At 43.9% G+C, this 18,353-nt stretch overlaps 1 protein-coding gene across 7 annotated transcripts in view; it reads left to right on the top strand.

Annotated features, from left to right (window-relative positions):
* ALPK1 (alpha kinase 1) overlaps window positions 1–18,353 on the top strand; it is a 118,730-nt gene that overhangs the window by 93,589 nt on the left and 6,788 nt on the right. For all 7 annotated transcript variants that reach the window (XR_008716913.1, XM_055587973.1, XM_055587970.1 and 4 more), the window contains 7 exons: window positions 808–1,006; window positions 6,662–6,721; window positions 8,757–8,843; window positions 9,791–9,867; window positions 11,736–11,831; window positions 13,601–13,705; window positions 14,505–16,626. Coding sequence is in view for 6 of the 7 variants with exons in the window: in XM_055587973.1 (XP_055443948.1) it covers window positions 808–1,006; window positions 6,662–6,721; window positions 8,757–8,843; window positions 9,791–9,867; window positions 11,736–11,831; window positions 13,601–13,705; window positions 14,505–16,626 (2,746 nt within the window). In the remaining variant the exon portion in view is untranslated. The remainder of the gene's footprint in view (window positions 1–807; window positions 1,007–6,661; window positions 6,722–8,756; window positions 8,844–9,790; window positions 9,868–11,735; window positions 11,832–13,600; window positions 13,706–14,504; window positions 16,627–18,353) is intronic.

Raw genomic sequence — 18,353 nt, forward strand, 5'->3', positions numbered from 1 at the left:
CTTATTTTATTCATTAACTAAACATGATCATATAAATATAAAATATTACCTAGAATTCTGTATTTCTTATTAATTAAAATGTAGGCAATAAATGAAGCAGGGTATTATGAACTGATGTGGAAAGCTATGCTAGATGTTATGGTGACTGAAGAAACCAAGTAACACAACAGTATGTCTAGTGTAATTTCATTTAGGAAGGAAAGGAAGGAAAAGAAAGGGAGAGAAGAAAGAGAGAGAAAAGGAGAAAGGGAGGAGGAAAGGCACTGCAAGGAATCAATTAATGTCTAAATATACATAAAAGGGTAGAGGAAGTTCTGGAAAGATCTCTGTGAAACCATTATCAGGAAGAACAAGAATGCAATTGGCGGGAGGCAGGGAGAAAATAAGGTAGGGAATCAGGAAACAAACGGGCACATTTAATTTGACTGGGTATTGTTTGGACTTTTAATAATGGGATATATGCATTTTATCACCTGTATAATTTTAGAAATGTAATAGGGAAAATGGAATAAAAAATATTTAATCCCACAAATGAATTGGGATGACGACGACGATGATGACTGTCTTTTGGTTCAGTCTCCTCCTAGACGGGGGAACCTGGTGGGCTGCCATCTCTGGGGTCGCACAGAGTCGGACACGACTGAAGCGATTTAGCAGCAGCAGCAGCCTCCTAGCTCTCCTAGCTCTAGGTTTTGTTGTTCTTTTGATCACAATACCTAGAAGACTAGCCTAGTCCCAAGGCTGCTCTCTTTTCTGCCGGGCGCTCTTTCGGTCCTGGTGATTGGTGTCTGGTGGATGTTCCCCTAGGCGTCTCTGAAAGCCTCCATCCTCGCCCGGGACTGCGCCACGGCCGCCGCCATCGTGTTCCTGAGCGACCGTCTCCTGTACGGGCTCGACGTCTCGGGCCAGCTGCTGCAGGTCGCCAAAGCGCTGCACAGGCTGCAGCCCGCGACGCCCATCGCCCCGCAGGTGGTCATCCGCCAGGCCCGAATCTCGATGCATGCAGGTAGGCTTCCTCCAGCGGGCCCCCCTTGTCCCTGAGGCGTCCCGTCCGGGCTCGTCTGCCCTCGGGGCTCCTTGACTTCCACGGGGCCGACGGGAACCGCGGCCCGCGGGCCTCCCTTTGCAGCCTCCCGCGCTCCCGCCGGCCGGCCTGCCGCGGCGCCCTTCCACCCGCCTCTTGCCAGCACAAAGGCCCTGGCATAAAGGGTTTCAGAGCCAAAAGCAATAGAGAAAATTGTGAAAGGGGGTGGAAAATACTAATTGGAGCTTTTGTCGTCTAACAAATCTGTCCCGCTGCTTTCAAACAGGGGTATCTGAATTGCTGTACTTCTGACCAAGAGCCTTTAAAAAGCAGATTAGAATTCTACTATTTTCTCTTAGCTCTGCTGTCTCCTTTCTGTAGGGCCACTTGACTATGCTAACAATAGAGCTGACAAACCCACTGAAGTAATTTGAGATTTTTTTTCCATCACTAGGAGCACCGGTACAGTACCTGATTAGGCCTTAAAGTATCTTTTTTTTTTTCCTTCTGTCACTTTGAATGAAATGAAAAATGAGGCTGACATTCTAACTGAGGAGGAGCGCTGGTGGGGGCAGGGGCCTGCTCTGTGTTACAGAAAAGTTCACTTCCATAGAATTCTTGAATTATTTAAATTACTGATAACCATAAAGTTTAGAAACGTGTAGCCTGCTGTACTCATTTCCAAGAGTGAAAGAGTAAAGGACAAAAGTAGAATGCCAGTGGTCTCTCCCAGAAACAGAACTGGCTCATTTTAAAAACTGGGTTTAGCTATTGCTATTGTTTTAATAACTCTGTACTTGAAGAGGTTAAAAATATCTTTTAACTACTTCATTTCCTTTGAAAAGGAACTGTACTGACTATACTGAATGAGACAGTTGCTGAATACAGAGAGGGGCAGAGATAAAAGGACAGAGAAATGGGTTTGTGGAGGCTAACTTTTCAAAAAGCCCAAGCTCATTCACTCTCAAGTTCTTGCAGCTGTGTGTAAATTGTACTCGGGTCTTTTTATATAGCAGAGAAGGCAATGGCACCCCACTCCAGTGCTCTTGCCTGGAAAATCCCATGGATGGAGGACCCTGATGGGCTGCAGTCCATGGGGTCGCTAAGAGTCGGACATGACTGAGCGACTTCACTTTGACTTTTCACTTTCATGCATTGGAGAAGGAAATGGCAACCCACTCCAGTGTTCTTGCCTGGAGAATCCCAGGGACAGGGGAGCCTGGTGGGCTTCCGTCTATGGGGTCACACAGAGTCGGATACGACTGAAGTGACTTAGCAGCAGCTTATTATATAGTTTTCTAAAGTAACTACATCAACAGAGTTGAACTTGGGAAAAAAAAGTCTTACTTCAAATGTCCATAATTGGGGACATTTTTATAATGTTTGGGGTTTATCATCTCTAAGGTATGAGAGAAACCTAACCACTAATGTTCCTCCTGACAGCATCAGATGGAATGATGTGTCAGCGGAATGTTCTCTGGTGAGGGGGCGGTGGCACCGAAAAATGAGGGCTGGGTGTGGGCAGGCGGTGTCCTAATGTTTGTTCTCACTAAATAGAAGTTGGAACAGAGGGCATGTTGTATAATACATGGATTTGCTGTAGTGTGACATGTTAATCAAGGTCAAGTCGGTAGGCCGGCATGTTGATAGCTTTGCTTTACACAAGCAAATAATCTTTTCACTTATTTGGTTGGTTGGTTGGTTGGTTGTCTCTCACATCTCTAACCAAGGTAGTATAGAGTTTTTCTCCTGATGATGGGTTAAGCCTTGCTACCATCATGAACAGTACACTTCTCTGCCCACATATCATATGTCTAAGGTAGAAGTCCTAGATCTTATTCTCCAACAGTTGGAGTTGTCATTTCCTCAAAGATACTACCAGAAGTGCCGCAAGAAGACAAACTCAGCCTCAAGATTAGGTGCTTATTTGTGAACATCTGCCCACAAACATCTCTTGAGCCTCTACCTACGCTGGGTTTCCCAGAGAGAAAGGGGGGCTTAGAGCAGGGGTGGTGTCCTGGAAAGCAGAGAAGGTACAGGGGAAGGGCATCTCAATCCCCAGCATTTGGGAAACCCTGATGGAGCAGAAGTGTGTGTGATACTATAAGGGTAAGGAAAAGGAACGAAAATAATACGAGGGGACAGCACAGTCTTCCTGTTTTGCCCTTTGACCTAGCCTTCCTGGTATCCACTCAAAATGCATTCCAAAGGTCTGAGTATTCAACATCATGAGATTTCAGAGGCAAGAGAGGATGCCCTGGGCCTGCTCAGTTTACTCTTGCCTGAAATTAGACAAAACCTTTCAAGCCACAATTAGAGATAAAGATTCAGACTTATAGTTCCATCAACATGGAGAATGTGGAATCTTCTCCCATTACCTAAATATAGTAAATTCAATGTTTTTAAATGCACGAAAGATAGATGTTCAAAGTCAGAATAGTAGATTACTGCTCCTGACACTATAGCCAAAGGGATTTACACTTGGATACACTCTAAGGGAAGGGATTGCCGCTTTAATTCCTGAGCAGGGACAGGGCGTTGAGCTTCGTGGGCTGAAATATTTGCATAAAGCTGGAATTCTTAAAAGTTTGCACAGCTATGAAATGGGATTGAACAGCTCTATCAACCCAACCAGAGAAGTGGGGGAGGGAAGCCTGCTCTCTGCCCAAGCTCTGAGATGGAAGCCAAATATATATATATATATATATATATATATATATATATATTGTTGTTGTTGTTGTTCAGTCACCCAGTCGTTCCTGACTCTGCGACCCCATGGACTGTAGCACTCCAGGCCTCCCTGTCCCTCACCATCTCCCGGAGCTTGCCCAACTTCATGTTCGTTGCCTTGGTGATGCCATCCAGCCATCTCATCCTCTGATGCCCTCTTCTCCTTCTGCCCTCAATCTTTCCCAGCATGAGAGACTTTTCCAATGAGTTGTCTGTTTGTAACAGATGATCAAAATACTGGAACTTCAGCTTTAGCATCAGTCCTTCCAGTGAATATTTAAGATTGATCTCCCTTAAGATTGACTAGTTTGATCTCCTTGCTGTCCAAGGGACTTTCAGGAGTCTTTTCCAGCACTGTCGTTCAAGGGCATCAATTCTTTGGTGCTCTGCCTTCTTTATGTCCAGTTCTCACAACCGTACCCAAGAAGACCACAGCCTTGACTATATGGACTTTTGTCAGCAGAGTGATGTCTTTGCTTTTCAACACACTGGCTAGGTTTGTCATTGCTTTCCTGCCAAGAAGCAGTTGTCTTCTGATTTCATGGCTGCAGTCCCTGTCCACAGTAAGTTTGGAGCCCGAGAAGAGGAAATCTGTCACTACTTCTGCCTTTTCCCCTTCTAATTGCCATGGAGTATGGCAGAAAGTGAAGAGGAACTAAAAAGCTTCTTGATGAAAGTGAAAGTGGAGAGTGAAAAATTTGACTTAAAGCTCAACATTCAGAAAACGAAGATCATGGCATCTTCATGAGAAGATCCCATCACTTCATGGGAAATAGATGGGGAAACAGTGTCAGACTTTATTTTTTGGGCTCCAAAATCACTGCAGATGGTGACTGCAGCCATGAAATTAAAAGATGTTTATTCCTTGGAAGGAAAGTTATGACCAACCTAGATAGCATATTCAAAAGCAGAGACATTACTTTGCCAACAAAGGTCTGTCTAGTTAAGGCTATGGTTTTTCCTGTGGTCATGTATGGATGTGAGAGTTGGACTGTGAAGAAGGCTGAGCGCCGAAGAATTGATGCTTTTGCACTGTGGTGTTGGAGAAGACTCTTGAGAGTCCCTTGGACTGCAAGGAGATCCAACCAGTCCATTCTGAAGGAGATCAGCCCTGGGATTTCTTTGGAGGGAATGATGCTGAAGCTGAAACTCCAGTACTTTGGCCACCTCATGCGAAGATGCTGGGAGGGATTGGGGGCAAGAGGAGAAGGGGACGACAGAGGATGAGATGGCTGGATGGCATCACCGACTCGATGGACGTGAGTCTCAGTGAACTCCGGGAGTTGGTGATGGACAGGGAAGCCTGGCGTGCTTAGATTCAAAGAGGGGTCGCAAAGAGTTGGACACGACTGAGCGACTGAACTAAACTGAATGTATGTATATATCCATCCAAAAAGAAATAGCAGCAAATCTGTGCCAGGTGTCTATGTGGAGTCTGAATTTACCCACAATTACCCCAGCAAGTAATTAAGAGAAAACTAATTCAGTACTGAAATTTCTGGGGCCTCTCAGATCAAGTACAAACCTATGCTCCAGAGAAACATCCACACTCCAGAGGTGTCTCTTAATGTCCCGACCAGAAAGATACACAGTGTCACTTCTGCCACGTCCTTTGTCCACAGTAGGTCACAGGGCCAGTTCAGGCTCAGGGGAAGGAAAATAAATTCTAGATTCCACTTCTTGTTGGAGGAGTGGCAGGGTCACATTGCAAAAGAACATGTGGGTCGGAAGAGATTGTTGTGACTGCCTTTGGAACACACTCTGCCACAATCAGGTATATGACTGTGTGTGCACTTTGAAATAGGGTGGTCAGGGAAGTGACATCTGAGCAAAGACCTGAAGGAGAAGGTAGCAAGCCTTGTAGATATCTGAGATAAAAGCATTCCAAACTAAAATAATTGTAAATACAAAGACCCTGACGTGGGAACAAGCCTGACAGGTTCAAGGAATAGTCGGGAAGCACTGTCACCAAAGTAAGAGTGAGGATGAGGGAAAGAATGGTAGAGATGAGGTCAAAGAAGTCCCAGGGGCCAGACCATGTAGGGCTTCGAGGGACCTGGAAGCGGAAATGGACAAAAGGATAAATGATTGAGATTCCTACTTACATTCATAGGTTAGGCCTATGAATTAGATTGGGCTTATGAATTCATAGGTTAGGCCCCTCCTATGTGGTGTTGATGAAGTCAGTGAAAAGTTTACAAAGAACTTCTTCTCTACCAACCCCCTAAAAAATTCCTTCCTGATAATTCTATTGTGGTCTAGTCACTAAGCTGTGTCCAACTCTTTGCGACTCCATGGACTGTATCACACCAGGCTCCTCTGTCCATGGGGTTTCCCAGGCAAGAATACTGGAGTGGGTTTTTTGTCTCCTTCTCCAGGGAATCTTCCTGACCCAGTGATTGAACCTGGGTCTCCTACATTGCAGGCCGTCTCCCGCATTGCAGGCGGATTCTTTACCAATTGAGCCACCAGAGAAGCCCTAATAATTCTGTAAATAGTCTTATTCACTTCGCAGGCAACTCAACTCTACTTTTGGAGTAGAGTCCTGGCATAGTTTGCACAAAAAGGAGATGCAGCCTCTGAGAAAGGTTTGCCTGTACTTCTCAAGCCTTGCTCTGTATGAACGGATTATTTATTCATATAAATGAATACGTGTGTACACATATACACATGTGTATATACATGGGAATCTAATTGCAGTTTCAGTTACTACCTAACTTCCCATCTTACCAATTCCTGAAAACTGCATCTTCTTTTTTACTTTTGTGTGTGATGTAGTTACTGATTTTAAATTTTAAAATATGATGTTTCCCTGTTATAATGTGTTAACCTTAGAGCATGAACAGCAGTAGTATTTAAAGCACATGTTCAGAACTAATTATGTGGCATTTGGTTGCTTCTTTTCAGGGAAACTTTTAAAAGCAGAGTATATCCTGAGCAGTCTAATAAGCAACAATGGAGCAACGGGTAGGTGCTGTCATATCGTCACCATAACCTTCACGCACCGTCCCTACCAGAATTCCAGTTCAGAAACAACTCAATGACCTCGTCGTTACTGTGCACTGAATATTCCCGAAACCCCTGGAACTGGCTCTGCCCCAATGAAAGAAGTGGCTTTGGTCGAGCCAATATATACAATATACTTCTCTATGTTTCCATTTTCTCTTATTAAAAAGGAAAACGAAACAACCAAGTCTTCTAATATTGCCCTGCTTTATTGCGGAGGGTGTTACCTAATCAGCATTAGTTGTGGAAGTAGGTAACTCCCTGGGCTTCAGAAAAGGCTCAGCTGAAGCTTTGTAAAGAATTGTGAATGGAAATTGAGCCTGTAAGTCCAGGAGAATACACATACAGCTTTATGTATTTCAGTGATCTGAAAAATAAACTGTATTTGGCTATAGAGAAAATGTAATAAAAACTTTTTTGAAATGGATTTCTTAGACTATTTTAACATACATGAAAGGAAGGAAGTCCTAATAGTTGAGTAACAAGTAATTTAAGCCTCAGATATCTTGTCTGAATTTCTAGGTGTTCAACAAGTTTCCCAACAAGTTGAACACAATTCCCAGTCAACTTTTTTTATTCCTATTTTTTGGCTGTGCCATGCATGGCATGTGGGATCTTAGTTCCTGGAGCAGGGATTGAACTCATGCCCCCTGCGGTAGAAGTGCGGTGTCTTAACCACTGAAGCTAGGGAAGTGCCCTAGTTGACTTTTAAGCTCAATATACTTGGGTATAAGGTCCCAAACTCCTTGAAACTTGTAGACATTTCCAGTGGGAAGCCAATTGGAAATAAAAATATTGACCATATACCTCTTTTTTGTGGCCACCATCACTGACCTACAATATGCATTATTTCCCATCTTCTGCACTCCCCAACACACACACATATAGATTAAAAGCCAGGGAGAAAGTAAGGGGGTCAATGTGGTAGAGAATAGTGAGCAATTATGATAAAAAGCCTGACTATTTTTGATGTTTGGCCACTGGCAGTTATCAGGCCCCAGCTTCTTGCCCTTGTGCCCCACATCTGGACAGGCTGAGTTTTTTTAAAGCTCATTTATCAGTAAACCTTGGCCTAGCTTGTGGGAACCTTTACCCCAGCCCCACACCCTAATCAAAATAAAAAGAGAAGCCACCCACCACTCCCTTCACTTAAGTCAAACAGACCAGCTTAGGTGCCTTCCCTGGCCTCCTCAGAAAGGCTCATTATGTGAGCACTAAATCTTTTCATATCCTTTCGGTGCATGTGTGGGATCATCAGTTTCAACATCCAAACCAATTTTGGGTGAATGGGATGGATCCCGCCCTCCTCTCAGGAACCACAAGACAGTGGGGGTGACACTGTAGGTAACTAACCTGGGAAGCCTTGGAGGCAAGACCACTGAGGATGAGCCCTGGAGTAGGAGGTGCAGGGAGCAGAATCCCAGGTAGTGGGAATGACAAGTGCAGATACCATGCAGCAAGTAAGTGTGTGTGTGTGTGTGTGTGTCTGTGTCTGTGTCTGTGTGTCTGTGTGTGTGTGCGTGCACGCATGCAGGTGTTCAGTCATGTCTGACTGTTCATGACCCTGTGGACTGTAGCTCACCAGGCTCCTCTGTCCGTGAAACTTTCTAGGCAAGCATACTGGAGCAGGTAGCCTTTTCCTACTCCAGGGGATCTTCCTGGTCCATGGATCGAACCCACATCTCTTGCATCTCCTGTATTGACAAGCGGATTCTTTACCACTAGCAAGAGTTGGCTGCTATTATAAGGAACACAAGCAGAGCCCAGTTGGTTATGGGGAGAGGTAGGGACCAAGCAGGAGTCAATTCCTGTGAAGGCTTGTAGGTTATAGCAAGGAGTTTAGACCTTATTCTACATACAGAGAAGAGACTGTTTACCAAATCTATGTCACATGTGTTCATGAAGGCTTCCATGAACATAGTTTTATTTCACCAGGCTATTTCTTTAATAATTCAAGGTCAAAAATGTTTTTCTTTCCCCCTCTCTTTTATTGTAGGTACCTGGCTGTACAGAAATGAAAGCGACAAGGTCCTGGTGCAGTCAGTCTGCATACAGATAAGAGGGCAAATTCTGCAGAAGTTGGGTACAGTCATCCTCTCAAGTCTCATTTACCAAGTCTGGCTAAGAGATTTCACTGTGGGCTTTTCTCATTGGATCGGGTTGATATTGTTCCACTTCCCTTAGTTTCCGCATCAAAAAGACTGACACTTAAGATGCCAGGAATATTATGAGCATTAACAAAACAAAATAGTTTTCTGCTGAGTTTTGTTAAAGAAACTTGCGTTTCTATATTGTGACTTTTCTTGGTACTATTTCTGGCATCTGGCTGTCAGTTCAGCAGGACTCCATGTGATAAGTGACACTCTTATTCTAAACCTATGCTGGGCTTTCCAGATGGCGCTAGTGATAAAGAATCCACCTGCCAATGCAGGAGAGGCAAAAGGCACGAGGTCAGTCTCTGGGTCAGGAAGATCCCTGGAGTAGGGAATGTCAACCCACTCAGTATTCTTGCCTGGAAAATTCCATGGACAGAAGAACCTGGCAGGCCACATACAGTCCATGGGGCTGCAAAGAGTCAGATATGACTGAGTGCACACACACACCCTAATAACTTACCCATTTGTTCCTCAGGGGGTATTTCTGAGTTTTACTAGCAAAGCTTAGAGGACCTTAATTGTATTTTAAAGTGCAAACTAATGTATTTGAAATTTTTAAACAGAAGATGGTAATTGTTATCTTGAAAATAATGGAGATAATCACTTATATATTAATATAGTTCATATGTACACATGTGATATGCAATATTTCTTACTGTTTCCCTGTGAAAGGGAAAAATTATCTGTATTAAACCAACCGGAAAAGCAGATTGTTGTTTTTCTAGCAGGTTGCTATCTGCTCATTGCTGTCAATCTAGTCTAGTTGTAAATTTTTTTACAAAATGCAAAATCATCTTTCTGTATTAGTTTTTAAAAGTATTTTCTGACACAAGAGCACAGATACTAGCCATTTGTCCTGTCTCCTTTTTTGCAGGGATGTGGTATGAAGCAGCAGAGTTAATATGGGCCTCAATCATGGGATACCTGACACTTCCTCAGCCAGATAAAAAGGTTGTTTGTCTCGTGTTTATTTTCTCATTTCCTATATTTGCCTTTGGAAAGTTATTACCTTATGGCACAATTGAGTTTCTCATTTATCAATTTTATTGGTTATATTTTTGTTGATTCTTCTGGTTTATTGACTGCCAAAGGCTTTGACTGTGTGGATCACAACAAACTGTGGAAAATTCTGAAAGAGATGGGAATACCAGACCACCTGACCTGTCTCCTGAGAAATCTGTTTGCAGGTCAAGAAGCAACAGTTAGAACTGGACCTGGGACAACAGACTGGTTCCAAATCAGGAAAGGAGAGTACATCAAGGCTGTATATTGTCACCCTGCTTATTTAACTTATATGCAGAGTACATCATGAGAAACTATGGCAGAAAGTGTAGAACTAAAGAGCCTCTTGATGAAAGTGAAAGAGGAGAGTGAAAAAGTTGGCTTAAAACTCAACATTCAGAAAACTAAGATCATGGCATTCGGTCCCATCACTTCATGGAAAATAGATGGGGAAACCGTGGAAACAGTGTCAGACTTTATTTTGCAGGGCTCAAAAATCACTGCAGATGGTGACTGCAGCCATGAAATTAAAAGATGCTTGCTCCTTGGACGAAAAGTTATGACCAACCTAGACAACATATTAAAAAGCAGAGATGTTAATTTGCCTACAAAGGTCCATCTAGTCAAAGCTATGGTTTTTCCAGTAGTCATGTATGGATGTGAGGGTTGGATTATAAAGAAAGCTGAGTGCTGAAGAATTGATGCTTTTGAACTGTGGTGTTGGAGAAGAGTCTTGAGAGTCCCTTGGACTGCAAGGAGATCCAACCAGTCCATCCTAAAGGAGATCAGTCCTGGGTGTTCATTGGAAGGACTGATGCTGAAGCTGAGACTCCAATACTTTGGCCACCTGTTGCAAAGAACTGATTCATTGGAAAAGACCCTGATGCTGGGAAAGATTGAAGGCAGGAGGAGAAGGGGACGACAGAGGACGAGATTGTTGGATGGCATCACCAACTCAATGGACATGAGTTTGAGTAAACTCCAGGAGTTGGTGATGGACAGTGAAGCCTGGTGGGCTACAGTCCATGGGGTTGCAAAGAGTCAGACATAACTGAGCACAAGCATGAATGAATGACCAATAAGACCAGAAATATTTAAAAACTCCCTCTCTGTCTTGCCCATCCTTACTCACAACTAGACTCCTGGCATATATTTAGTGTTTCTCTATATATTTGCAACTGTCTGTTTGTATATTTATTTCTACTGATCCATTTATTTCTACTGGTATTGATTTTATTATATATTTAGCCTTTACCTCATTCCACAGCAAAGTTGGGATGGCTCAATTGCATTCTGTAAAATCATTCTCCTTTGGTTAGGTGGGAAAAGACCTCAGCCGTTTACATAGCATCTTTATTTGAGAAATTGAGAAGCAGCATTAGCTTTCCTTGATGTACTCATCCTCTGTGACTCTGCGAGAACATTCTCCTCGTTAACTGAAGCTTTGGGTTATACATTTCCCTGAACTCTGTTAGCAGCTCTGCTGCCTACAATCCTTTTAACAACACAAATGGAGTTGGGGGTGGGAACTCTTGCTTGGGTCAGTTCTTTATACCTAGCATTGTGGACAAGTTCATGTCGACGAGCAAGCAAAGCCCCGCTAAGAAATAGCTGAGTTTACATTATGCCCGTGTCCTCAGGATGTGATCATCTTTCAAGCCCAGTGACACCCAGTCAAGAAGTATCTTCAGAGTCATAATAACAAATGATAATAATCAGCAATGGTTCATATGGAGGGCCAGTCGTTGACTTTGGGACTTGAGAGCAAGAATTGACTGTAAGTTCCTCATCTGTGTTTTGTTTGTATTTCCTTACAGGGCATTTCCACATCACTAGGTATATTGGCAGACATCTTCGTCTCCATGAGCAAGAAAGATTATGAAAAGTTTAAAAGCAATCCTGACATTAACCTGGTAATCATCACTTGGCAAAACTACAGGGCAGAGTGGCATCACCTACAAAACTGTCAGTGTTATTCTTGGTTAGTTCTCTCTCCAGGAGTCAGGGAGAGTATCTCCCTGTATCTCCCCTCACAGTATCTCAGAGTATCTCCCCTCTTCGAGTAATGTGAACAAGCCTGAGGAACAGTTCCTATGTTGCCCCATTTGGCTTTATTACCCCAGCATCTAGCACAGCACCAGACCTACAGAAGGTACTAGGGAAAAAAAAGAATGAATGAATGAAATCAAAGTGATAAATGCCTTGAACCCCATGATTTCCTTTCAGATTATCACAAAATTCAGTTTCTACACTTGAACTCTCTCAATGACAAAGTAAAAGGGTAATACCTTTAAGACTTTAATGACAGTCTGTTCAAATCAGGGCATCAGTTGCTTGTCCAGGCTCCTATCTGTAATAGTAATGATTATAAATATTTATTTATTGTTTTATAACTCAAGAAGTGTGTGTACATTTGTATGAGAGCCACACACACCACATCTACCTAGGCATAAGGTAGAGCAGAATGTGTCAGTCCCATTTTAGAGGAAAGTAAACTGAGGTCTAGAGAAACTAGGTAACCTCCGCAACCTGCGCAGTCAGTAAGAAAGAGAACTGGGAGCAGAAACCAGGTCTCAGACCAGTTCAGAGCATTGCACAGACGTTGACTGCTCTCCTGCACTGCACTCAAATCGACATTTTAATAGTATCATCAACATTGCCTTTTTTCAAATACCAAAACAACAATAGTAACTGTACTCAGTACTAATTAGTGTAGCATAAGAACACATATCGGAGAAGGCAATGGCAACCCACTCCCAGTGTTCTTGCCTGGAGAATCCCAGGGACGGGGGAGCCTGATGGGCTGCCGTCTATGGGGTCGCACAGAGTCGGACACAACTGAAGCGACTTAGCAGCAGCAGCAGCAGCAGCAAAAATACGTATAGCTTGCTGCTTGTACTCTGAATCTTAGAAAAATTTTGCATTTGCTATCAGACAGACCAAAACACAGGAAAGGGGTTATGTTCTTTGTCCAGTCAAGTTATCTCTGAGGATTGTTTAAAATTGCAAACTGCCCTTCCGCCTTGGACCTCCTTGACCTCTTCTTACTGTATTTTTCTCTGGAACATTAATTGCCATCTCAAATATTACACACTTTACTTGTTTTGTGTGTTTTTGATCCTCTCCCCTTAATAGAAAACAAGCTCATTGCAGGCTCACTGTCTCCTCTCTCCTTCATGGCTAGAACAGCGCGTGGCACATGGGGATACTCAATACATATTTCTGGAATAAATGAATGAATCTTAATTGCTATGAAATTGTACATTAAAGCCTTCTTTGCCAAGGACAATGCATAAATCATTAGTGAATCTGACTGCAAAACTCTCAGAGTTCTGTGAACAGAGGGCTGCACGATCCTCTGAAGAAACTAGTCTGAATTACTTTGCGTGGGCAGGCGCTGCGAATGTTGGCACACGTGAGGCTCTCTCTGTGGTGCGAGTTGGGGATGGATGGTGTATGGGTGTGGGGGAAAGGATGGTCAATGCCCTGGGGTCTTTACCCACTTACTCTTTCTTGGCACTGTTCTGAAATGGTTGTGGTGAGGCGCAGGGCACCCCTCAGAATCTTGAAAGAAAAGCAAAGGAATTTTATAGCCTGCCTTTTGCTAATGGGTAAATAATTGTCAACAGTAACTCGGCCTCTTGTTTTCTCACAAGACACTTGGCCTCCTGTTCCCTTGCAGGGCTTGCTGAAGGAGTTTGACCACCACTTGCTGTCAGCCGCTGAAGCCTGCAAGCTGGCGGCTGCCTTCAGCCCTTACACGCCCCTGTTCGTGCTCACAGCTATGGTAAGCAGGGGATAGCCCCTCCTTGCTCCTCCCCCAGTGACAGACATCACCAGGGGGAGGGAAGAGTCTCACCTTAAGATAGGATTTGTGTGCATCATTAGATAATTGTGAGCAGACTTCATGTATGTAGAGGTCATATCAGTCAGAGCAGTGACATCCTGCTGATGGGGAGCTAAGTCACTGCAGCCAGAGGATATGATGTTATCTGCTATAGAACAAGGGTTCCCAAGCGTATCAGAATCACCTAAAAGCCCTTTCAAAATACATATTCTTGGGCTCTACCCTAAATCCACTACATGTAAAGGCCTGGGATTCTTACCCAGAAATCATTCATTATGGAATACCTCCCAGGTGATTCAAATCAACCAGAGGGAGTTGGAAGCCACAAGTCTATTGTTTTGACCATCAATAAACAAATTATGTGTTTGTATATAACAAAATTATTACGTCCGTGTCCCATGTATAGACTCTGTTTGCTGAAACTAACATTAGCAACAATGACAGCAATTTTATCATCTTTGATCAAAAGCATCAGGGCTACAGTAGAATGGAAGCTAAAGCTAATTTCTTACCTCTTTAGCCAACCAATCACATATGTCCCAGTCCCTCCTCCTGAGGCATCAAAAAGACCACAGGTCGTGACTCAATGCTTATGTATTTTTATTAGAATATCCATGGCACATGTTTTTTTTTTTTTAATACTATTTCTAATGACTGTCCTCCAGGAATGAAAACTTTTCCCTGATTCACTTCCAGTTTCTAATTCAGTGTCTGATTTTGTATCTGATGTTTTCCTCAGAATATCCGTGGCACGTGCCTCTTGTCATATAGTAGTTCTGAGGACTGTCCTCCAGGAATGAAAAATTCATATCTATATGAAGCCAAAGAAGCCTTTGAAATTGGCCTCCTCACCAAGAAACGTGATGAACCAGTTACTGGAAAACAGGAGCTCCATAGTTTTCTTAAAGCTGCTTTTGGTCTCACCACTGTGCACCAAAGACTCTATGGGGAGATGGAGACCGTCCGAACAGCAGGTCAGCTCTGTAGTGAAGCTATGGGAAAGCTGTATACTTTCAGCAATTCCTCCAGAAGTCAGGAGAGAGAAGCTGTCTCTCAGGAAATCATGTCTGTTATCACCCGGGTGAAGGAACAGTTACAAGTTCAAAGCTTCTCAAACTTAGATGACAAGTCTTACGTTCCAGAGGGATTCAAGCATGGGTTAGAGAAGCCCATCTTACATGGGCAAGTGGATTTCCCAAAAATCCTTGAAGCCTATTCACAGCACCACACTTCAGTGTGTGAACTATTTGAAAGCACTTGTGGGAACAACAAAAATAAACAGAAAGGTATGAAAACAGGAGTCTGTATCACGGATCTAAAGACAGAAACAAAAAACATAGATACCGTGAGTGCCACGGAGGACAAAGCACATTTTGAAAAAGGCAGGGTGATATCTTCCTCCCTAATGGTGATGAACAGTCAGGAGAAACTCAGGAGGGCGGAAAGGAGAAACTGGGCCAGTTCTGATGCATTTCGAGTCTCCGTGGATGAAGATGTGGAGACCGAAGCTGAGTCAACAGACCACAGCAATGGTGGGGGAGCTGTCCTGAACAAGTCTCTGAGTGACAGCCTGAGCTCCAGTTCTTGGAGCCAGTTATCAGGGTACAGATCTTCTACAAGCTGGGAGGAAGTGAATTATCATGTTGATGATATGTCCATCGGAAGAGAGCTGAGCAAGGAGGGGCATCTTGTGGACACGCAGTGTTCCACTGCCCTGTCAGACGAGCAGGAGGTGAATGGAGCGAGCAGAGTTGAGCACCCACTGTCTTCAGAGCTGCATGGTCTCTCTCTCCAGGTGCCCAGGGATGACAGTTTAGAGTCTTCTCAAAGTCAGCTGCACAAGTCCACGCCCTTGGCAACCTTCCCATCTCATAGCACAACAGGCACTTCATTGGCCTCTGGTGGAGGGTGGTTTAAAGGAGGCATGCAGGAAGTTGGAAGTGTGGGGTCCAAAAATACTTCTGCTCATTCCAGATCCTCATTTTGTTCTGCTTCTTGGGCTTCTGATTCTGGTTGGCCTAAGAACATAGCCACATATCCTTCCATTCAAGAAGAAGAAACCTTTGAAACAATTGATGAGTTTCAAGAAATCAACGGTGATGCCAAGGATGGGGATGAAGAAGAGAAGAGAGAAGAAATCAAAGGAGGCACAGGTCCTCCATTTAAAGATAGCCCCTGCTGGGTTGACCCAGAAGGAAAAATAGCAGAAAGAGCAGATGTTTCCGTAGGCTTCCACTCAGTCATGGACGAGTCTCTGGACAAAAGTTCCATGGTAGCATGTAACTCTTCCACTCCTCACTGGCTTGTTCAAAACCCTAACTCGGGAAAAAATGATCACTCAGTCAAAGAGCAGGGCATTGACCCTGATGCCTCCACGGTGGATGAGGAGAGCCCACTGCTGGGCAGCGCAGATGTTCACACCACGAGCACACGTGGCTCCCCTAGACCGTGCACTTGGAAGCAGCCACACATTCAGGGAGCCCAGATCCCCAGTTCCTCAGTAAGCAGAAAGACTTCCACCCCGGTCCTCAGCGAGGACTGTACTACCACAGAGGAAGCAAGTGAACCTGGAAGCCTGCTAAACTGCAGCCAGAACTCCAGCTTATCCTCATCTTGGTGGATGAAATCACCAGCAATCTCCAGTGGTTCTTCTGAGGGAGAAAATCCATGGTCTTTTCTGAATTCCAGTGGAAGTTCTTTTGTTTCATTGCCAGGAATGACAAAGCAGGCGGTCCTTGAGGCCCGCACCCTGCAGCCTGATGACTTTGAAAAACTCTTGGCAGGGGTGAGGCATGATTGGCTGTTCCAGAGACTGGAGCATACAGGCGTTTTTAAATCCAGCCAACTCCACGGAGCACATAGTAAGTACACCCTTTCAGGAAGCATCTCTGTATGTTAAGGGCCTTCTGACGTTTCTGTTCTGTGGATCACTTAAAGCTCGTGAAAGATATAAACAGCTGTGATGCTTTGTGAGTACACAGAGAAAGATGTAGTTCAGGGGCCTTCTTCACTCTGTGTGTGATAGACTCTAAAGGTTGCAAAGAATAGAGGCTCACTCAGGCTGCCTCAAACATTAGACATTTGCTACATAGGCAGTAAGGGAGGATCTTACAGACCGTGGGAGCAGTCATCAGTCAGGGTTTGAAACAGCTCTGGATGCCATATATACTCACTATCTATCTCCTGTGTCAATTCTCATTGCCACAGCTGGTTTTTCTGTTTCCCATTCAAAACCCCAGGGAATGGAGTTTGACCTAGTTACACATCATCCTCCTAGTAGGCACTCGTCATGTTCACGCCTATGCTGAGTGGTTTCTTGCCAGGCACTGCGTTGATCATGTGCATTTAGCAGCTGCTTCCTGCCTCAGGAACAACGCAAGGAAGCCTGAGCTGGGGCCACCCAGCAGTCAGTGTGTCTAACACAGCTTAGAAGTGGTGGAGAAGACAAAAGAAGGTTCTTCTCTTAGCCCAGAGGATCACATGGTAATATCCTCCAAGGTACTGAAGAATTATTTGAATGAGGAAAAAAACTATTGCAAAATGCCTTTCAGAGGAAACAAGCTATGTGGACTGCTAAGCACTGGATGCTAAATAGTAGTTCTCAACACTGGTGCCACGTGAGAATCTCCCAAGAGGCTTTTTAGCTCTTTAAAACTTCCAGTACCTCACCCCAGAGATTTCAGTCTCGTGTGTCTATGGTGTGGGTCCAGGCATCTGTATTTTTTAAGAGCTCCCCAGTGATTTTTTGTATAAATGTTAAGAACTTCTGCCTCAAAGTATTTCAGTGTTTTTCCTGCCACCTTGAAGTCAGACTAAAAGATCAAGTTGTGGCCAAAAGAAGCAAAATTTTCTAATAATAGGGTTTCCCTGCTTACTGTGCATTTATGCAGTTTCAAAGGCACATTTCTGAGAGGTAGCGGCTTCATTGTTTGGTCTGTGTTCCATTTTATGGGTGAAAAAGCACATGGGAGGATGCAAGCCCCAAAGTTGAAGAAACTGGACAAGTTGTGCATCCTCTCCTCGCATCTTCCCTTCGCTCACACCCTTTCTACATGTGTACATGCAGCTCACCTTCATTTCCTTCCCCAGCTTCTCGGAGTCACCCAGCCCTGAGCATCATCTCTCCACAGCCTCAGTCGTCTCCTTCCTCCCCACCCCAAAGCTGTAGGCTTATCTCACTTTAAGTGTTCTCTTCTCCTGAGTCTCCTGTTCATTTATTCATTGCCACACCTAGTCACTGGAGGTCCGTGTTCACTTTATTTTAACTTGGGTCTCAAAATGTTGCATTTCTTCCTTAGGGTTCTTGTTGGTCTTCCCCCTCAAAGAGATCCTTTCTTGCTTGCGCTGGTCTTCCTTTCTTTAAGGTGAAAACAACCCTTATTTTTTCCTCTTTATCTTTTTCAGTTGCGTTTTCATCTTTGTACAGTAGCTATTTTTCTCAGTAATTCCTGGAGTTTCCCAACTTAAAATATGTAAGAGAAAATCAGGTTGAACTTTCATATGTAATCTAGGATCCCTGGAGTGGCCAGGAACTTTTGGAGTAAAATTATTCAACTTATTTCTATCTATGTGATCTCACATAGGTCGC

This window comes from Bubalus kerabau, chromosome 7 (assembly GCF_029407905.1).
Source record: "Bubalus kerabau isolate K-KA32 ecotype Philippines breed swamp buffalo chromosome 7, PCC_UOA_SB_1v2, whole genome shotgun sequence".
Lineage (NCBI taxonomy): Eukaryota > Metazoa > Chordata > Mammalia > Artiodactyla > Bovidae > Bubalus > Bubalus kerabau.